Consider the following 7,691-nt stretch of genomic DNA (forward strand, 5'->3'; position numbering starts at 1 on the left):
TATCAAATAGAAACAGTGCATTAGTAGGTCTCATTGGCAGGAAACTCAGACCTAATCTTCCAGACATGAGAGCCTCTACTCTTGATGGAAGCACCATCTCTGGTCTGACGCAGTGACGAGGGCGGGTTATCCGCCATGGTACTTTGGCCCTAGTTCCACCAGAGCCATGGTTCGCAATGTCAATATTTCAAAATCCCATGTGTTTACTTCTCCTGAATTGCAATCGCTTGTGAGTGGTACACTACATGGAAACGGGGCCTTTCAAATAAGATGCTTGTCACGACCATCCCGGGTGCTGCACTTGAAAGTAGCTTCGGGCTTAAGGCCACTCATACAATACATAATGCGCTGCACCATGTTTGCACTCCAAATATTGTTCCCAGCCTGGCAACAGTGACCTTACAGGTTTCAACGATGGCTATGGTAGCACTATGAGGCTTTGAAATTGAGCATTTTTACTCAGGCAAAAGAGGTGGATTTTTTTTCCTCTTAGACCTCTTTGTCTGCTTTGGTGTGGCGCATGCCTCCAAGACAATATTGGATTACCAATCATTCAGTGGACAATATTCCACTTCATTTCTAGCTCACATCACACATCCTTAGTCAATGGGTTCCACAAACACATTGCCCAAAGACAGGTCAATTTTTTTCAAGACGGGAGTCTGGCCAGGCTTCCTACAAGCCTCTAGTTTATCTTCTATCTTGGCTGCACACTCCTGAAGCCCAACATCAGTATAAATGTTTGACATCAACACATACGCAGTAGCCTGCTCAGGTTGTAGACTGACTGCATGATTAAATGCATGTTTGGCCAGCTCTACATTGCCGTGTGTATAACATGCACCTAGCAAACACAACCAAATGGGCAGATTAGCCTCCATCGGCATGCTTTCCAACATGTTCTTTACCCTCTTGAAGTCCCCCGCTCGCGCAAGGAGGTCTAACATTATGCCGTAATGGTTCAAATTTGGAGTTACACCATAATTGTTGCTGAAAATTTCGATGAAGTCACTACCTTGGACAACAAGGCCAGTATGACTGCAAGCTGAGAGAACAGAAGTAAGTGTAATTTCATCAGGCTTGACACCTGCCACTGTCAAGTTCTCAAACATGTGCAGGCTTCTTATGGGGTTCCCTTCTCCTGCATGACCAGCAATGCATGCATTCCACGACACGATATCAGGCTCGGCAAGTTCATCAAAGACTGCCTGTGCATCTATCATACTTGCACAGTTTCCATATGCATGGATTAGTGTGGCTGTTATTGAGGGAATTTGATCATACCCAGCAGTAACACTGTCAAAATGAAGCTGTTGACAGATCTCCATGTTTCCTGTTGCACTGCAGGCTTGCAGCGTGAAGATGAATGTGACATCATCCAAAGTTGCCCCATGCTTTTCCATTTGTTTGTATAGCCATAAAGCCTTCTCCGCTTGATCGTGTTCAACATAAGTGAAGAGCATTGCATTCCACGACACCACGTCACGATCAGACAATGCACTGAACACACCCTCTGCTTCTATAACAGCCCCACACTTGCAATACATATTCACAAGAGAGTTACCCACGATGATGTCTGATATGTAGCCCTTTTTGTGAACATCTGTGTGCAATGCCAGCCCAATTTCCAAAGCCGATGCTTTGGCCAACTGCCCCTTCACAGCACAACTTACTTCAAGGGCTTCTTCTTTCTCTGCAAGCGTGCCACATGCATGAAGGGCAATCACAAACGTCAGATGGTTTGGACTCATGCACCCTTCTTGCATCTGCCTGTACAAATGCAAAGCTTTTTCCTGTTGGCCATGATCAATATATGCTGAGAGCATCGCATTCCATGTCACAATATCACGTTGCGACAACACACCAAACACACCCTCTGCTTCCTCAATGGTCCCACACTTGCAATACATACTCAAAAGGGCAGTTCCAACGATGATGTCCGATGAAAGGTGCTTCATGCGGGCATCAGCATGTAATGCCTGTCCAAATTCTAAAGACATTATCCTAGTTGATCCTACATCCTTCCCACAAAGAGCTTCTTCCGTCTCTAAAAGGGTGCCACATGCCTGAAGGGCAAACACAATCGTGTGCTGGTTTGGACTCGTGCCTTCCTCCTGCATTTGTCGGTACATCCGCAGAGCCTTTTCTACTTGGCCGTGTTCAACATATGCTGAGAGCATTGTAGTCCACACCACAATGTCACGATGGGGCAATGCACAGAACACATCCTCTGCTTCCATGATGGCCCCACACTTGCCGTACATACTCAAAAGGGCGCTGCCAACAAAGACATCAGATGCAAAGCCTTTCCTGCATGCGTTGGCATGTAACTCCTTGCCCTGTTCAAGTTCTTGTATGCTGCCACAAGCTTTGAAGAGGCTGACGAAGGTGTAACTGTTGGGTTCCACATTGTCCTTTTGCATACATTGATGCATCTCGAGTGCTTCTTGGCCATGGCCACAATCGGCATAAGCAGAGATCATAGCGGTCCAGGAGAAGACAGTCAGGTGAGGTAATGTAGCAGATATCTCACATGCTTCTTCAATAGCACCACACCGCGCCAGAGTCATAACCAAGTAGTCACCCAGGAAGCCAGTCAGCTGAGAGCTATGCAGAGTAAGATGGGCATGAACTCGCTTGGCTTGTTCGAGGGCCTTCTTCTTGTTGCATGCCTTGAGTAGGGAGAGGTAGGAGTTGGTGGAGGGGGATGTATCCATGCGAGAGAGGACATCCAGCGCACTGTCAAGCTGTTCTTGCTTGCAAAGAGTCTGAAGAAGGGCCTCAACATCATGATGAAAAACCACATCCCCCATTCTGGGGGGACAAGAACACGAGAAGGAGCTCTGATTTCCATCCTGCTGCTGCTGATATGGGGGAGAAGTAACATAATGGCCATCACCAAGATGCTCATGATGATGATGATGATGATGATGGAGGGTGTGTGTTACCCACCCCGGGGGCTTGTGCGAGTTGTTGTTTAGGAGGGAGGGGAACTCTTTGAAGGCCCTGATGCGGAAGCTTGAATGCAGCCGAAGGCTTGTCCCATGGTGGTTGTCCCACAAAGGGTTTAAGAAGAAATCCTTACTCTGCCGTTGTTCTGGATGTGATGCAACTTGTGCTACTGCAGCTGCTGGTGCTGATGATGATGCTCGTAGCAGCAGAAGTGGTGATGGCGCCAGGATTAAGCCCGCAAACATGCTACAACAGATGCTGCAGCATAGCGTCCCTGCTTATCTCTTTGAGAGGGAGGCACACCCTCTGCAGTGTTCACAAAAAACAAAACATATGAATTGAATTGAAATACTCACGGCGAACTTTTTGCAAGTCCCTCAAATGCATCACATTTTTTTAAATTGAGAAAACAGGTGAAAATAATAATATTGTAGATCCATTATTCAAAAAATATGTTTTAGCAAAAAAAAATCAACAAAAACCTTCAAATTTAAAGCTCCAAGTTTTTTGGTTGTTGAGAAAACTTTATTGTGTGAAGAGGTCCAATGTATATAGTTTTTGAAGGTTTTTTTGCGCACACATATTAATGGGTCCCTACTATTGAAATGTGGTGCTTGCAACTTGAAATGTGGTGCTTGCAACTAAGGTGCTATACGGCACTTGGTGGAAACCGAAAAAAAAGGGAGGAGAATACCAAAATAAAAGGGTAGATCTATGTTGCCCATTCTCATGGACAAGGAGTCTCTGCCACCCATCTCCACGGCCACTCAGAATTTCAGTGACACCCTAAGTTATTGCCAAGGATTTAATTTAATTTAGGTCAAACTTTTCTTTGACTTTTGTGAGGATGTATTACAACTTTTTTATTGGAAAAAGAATACTTACACACACACCCTAAGTGGGTCTTGCCCCCACCCCAATACCATATTCACATTGATGGAATCTTCTCGCTCATTTTTCTTTTCCTTATACCCTTTGCATAGCTATATACCTTGGAATCCCATTTTCAACCTACTCTACTAAAGACCCTATATGCTCGATATTCTCATTACCCTATATGCTCAATATTCTCATTACCTTTCTCTCCTAATCGTCGCTCTTTTATCAAGAACTCCCATGGTTTAATGTAGGGCAAGTTATAGTCTATTCAATTATTTTTGGTAGGGCATACTTCTTGAGCCATACGTTAAAGGTCAAGCTACCATAATATGCCTCAATGGGCTACCGCTCAAGCTTCCATTCGAAAGCTTGAAAACTTGGTCTAAACTTTGATTAAGGTAAAAAGTTAAGTTAAAACTTCTTGAAAATTCTAAACAACATATGTTTCGCTCAAAGACATTATGACACATCACACATGCCTATGTAAAAATTTGAAAATGAAGTAACGATAATAAGTCATATCGTACCATGATCATAATTATTATAGTATAGTTTCTTCCATGTTTGTTTGTTTTTAAAATGAAAAATGCCCCGTATATTATGTTTGGTTGTGGGCGTGGTTATTTTGTCCAACCCATTATGCTTGATGATGATCCATTGGTCTATTTTGTCCACTTGGTGGTGGTCTACATGGTTGCCCCATCAGGTGTGCCAAATGTGATGGCAAAAAGTCCATCCAAGCAATTAGAAGAAAAATAATAAGTAAAGGCACGAACTCTACAAATTTATAGAGATCATAAAGAGAGAAATCCACAAACACATTACAAAGGAAGGGACAAAAATGAATCTTTCTTGGCTTATGAATTATCTTCAAGTTGAATTCTTGCAACAATAATCATCTCATTGACTTTCCTTGAGAACAATGACTTTATTTATTGCAACAATAATCATCTCATTAACTTTCCTTGAGAACAATGACTTTATTCCCATTAGATACAAAAGAGACTAGTGATCAATGTAGAAATTAATGAAATTGGCAAAAGGATCATGCTTGAAGTCTAACACCATCCCTCTTGTTAGTAGATATTTATGGAAGTACTATAATGAGGCCATGTATTGATGATATGGGCACTTGTGTCCCACTGGGTTTTTCCCCATGGCCATCCAATTGTGAACAGACACCATATAAGCAATCACATCCATTGTTTAGTGTTGCTGCTCATTTGTACTTGTACATAGCTTCATTTCTCTCCCCTTTGAGCTAGCCATTCTCTTTCACACTCTACACTCTCGTGTTCTTATTATTAAGCATTGTGTGTGTGTGTGTGTGAGTTCAGCTCCATTGTGAGCTAACAGTGGTATCAGAGCACATACTTTGATCATGGCCATCCAAGTGTGAACGAACACCATATTAGCAAAAACCACATCCATTGTTTAAGGTTTTTGCTCATTTGTACTTACAGCAAGCTTCATTTATCTCCCCTTTGAGTTAGTCATTCTCTCTCACACTCTACACCCTTATGTTATTTCTTATCATTGAGCATTGTGTGTGTGTGTGTGTGTGAGTTCAGCTCCATTGTGAGCTAACAATGATATCAAAGCACAAACTTTGATCTCTCAGTTTCTTCACCATTAAAGCTTTTTCTTGTTGGAGCTTTGGATTCCTTGCAAGCTTCCATTGAAGCTTTCTTGCATACCTTACATACTGTAGCCGGCATCAACACTTGGTAGTTCTTTCTCTCTTTGCATTTAGAGTGTAGGTTGGGTGTTTGCAGACTTTGCAAGGTGTGGCAGGTGGCTAAGTGGTTGTTGGAAGATTGTGTTTTTTCAAATAGAGGCTTTATCTCCAATAACGAACAATAAACATCTGCCTCCACTGTTGCCAGGCATCCAACTACTAACATCCACCTTTGGGGTTCATCCAATAGCTCCTCTTAATAGTGGGCCGTCAATGACTTCAACAGTCTTTATGGTGTAGCATCTCGATGTCATCCACCAACAGTCACCGTCAACTCTTCATCGTCATTGCCAGTGAGTCCTCCAGCGGTCCTCGACATGTGGAGGATAGATTTTCAACTCACGTCTTCACCACAACTTGACATGTGGTAGATAAACTTTTACAATCTCCCAATTCCTATATAAATCATGGGATTCAGCATGATTTAATTGTGTGATTCAGGTTCAATTCAATCCAACAATCCAACTTTTACGGTTGCCTGGTTCTTGCATAAATTGTGGGATTCAGCACAATTCAATCATGCGATTCAAGACTAGTTCAATCGGCGCTCCAATTTCTTTAATCGCCCAATTCATCTTCATCAATTGACTAATTGATCTTTTCCAATTGTCTGATTCAATATTTGATCGACAAGATATAACATTTTCAATTGGCATTTCAACTTCTTTGATCGAGTGATTTGACTTCTTCAATCACTCGATTTTATTGTAGTTTAATCGATCTCAATTGTACTTCAACAATCGCCCGATCTAGGACTTTAAGCATCCATTCTACTGTAGTTCGATCACTCGATTCATCTTTAACAATAATCCGACCCAGGACTTCAACTGTTCGATTCAACTGCATATTTTAATCGTCCGATTCAATTGTAAATTTTCAGCAGACTACAAATTGGTCAATAGCATCTAGTGACTTTATTTTAGGCTATTTTTAGCAACTCTCTTTCTTATATTCAATAGTAATCATGTATGGCTAGTGACTCATCCAATGATTTGTTTGGTATTCTTTCGAAAGAAGACAAGTTAGATGGGTCAAATTACTCTCTCTAGAGTTCATGATTAGAAATGTCCTTATTACCAAGGATTTATGGGGTCCCTTCACAGTGGTGACGAGCCTAGCCTTGGCACAATTGCTTCTGCTACAACTCCTCAATGGGAATCAAGTCCAATAGACCCAGTCTCAACTCCCTTAGATTACTACTAATCAAAGGGCATTAATTACTTTGTCTATTAAAAGAGAAATTGTTCTGCATATTCATTCTTGCAAAACATCTAAACTTCTAGAAACACTTTAGAGACTATGTATCAGAGGCTGAAAATGATGCTGCAGAAGTTACTTTTCTCAAAAGGCAACTTGACGATGATGAGAAAACACAAGAGAAGGGCTCCATGAATGAACACTTAACCAAGTTACAAGACTTAAGACAATAGCCTCTCAACATGATGATATCATTCATTAAGGAAATGGATAACAACACCCTTAACTCTTTGCATGAATCTTATCTAGGTTTCAATGCTTCCATTTGGCTTTCTTTGAGAGGTAATGTAGCCCCTTTTACCTACCAAGAGCTTGTTAGCTTATTATTATAGTACTAGTCTAGAAAGAATGCATCTATTAGTTGTAGTAGTTGGTCAAGCTCTTATCACCAAGGGCAAAGTCAAGAAGTTCCAACGGAAGAATTATACAAACTAATCTTCTAAGGTTAAGGATGATTCCAATAGGCCAAAGAAGATTACTTGTAGGTATTGCAAAAATCTTGGCCATTTAATTGAAATTTCTTTAAACTTCAAATAGTTCTATCCTAGACAACCAGAGTGCCAAGAAAGAGGACTCTGTGAATGTTGTCCTCGATGAAGACTTCTCACTAATGGTTGTTTCCAATAGTTCCTCCCTAGACAACCAAAGTTCTACCCTAGAAATTTCCAACAGTTCTACCCTAGACAACCAAAGTGCCAAGAAAGAAGACTCTGCAAATGTTGTCCTTGAAGACTTCTCACTTATGATTATTTGGTAGCTTTAATCTTGACCAGGAATCATATCTTAGTGCAACTCCATAATATAGTTTTGGTATCTTGAAAATAGTTATTCTAGGTACATTACTTCTCTCAAAGAAGTTTGGTCA

The 7,691-nt window shown here is 41.4% G+C and overlaps 1 protein-coding gene across 1 annotated transcript; it reads right to left on the reverse strand.

The window, feature by feature from the left end:
- Positions 1–599: 599 nt before the first annotated feature.
- On the reverse strand, positions 600–3,197 carry LOC147638941 (pentatricopeptide repeat-containing protein At5g39350-like). Its single transcript, XM_086792992.1, has one exon. The coding sequence runs from the start codon at positions 3,195–3,197 to the stop codon at positions 600–602; it is 2,598 nt and encodes an 865-aa protein (XP_086649118.1).
- Between the last annotated feature and the right edge of the window lie 4,494 nt (positions 3,198–7,691).

Source organism: Cibotium barometz, chromosome 4, assembly GCF_041138505.1.
Source record: "Cibotium barometz isolate CiBa-2024 chromosome 4, ASM4113850v1, whole genome shotgun sequence".
NCBI classification, from domain to species: domain Eukaryota; kingdom Viridiplantae; phylum Streptophyta; class Polypodiopsida; order Cyatheales; family Cibotiaceae; genus Cibotium; species Cibotium barometz.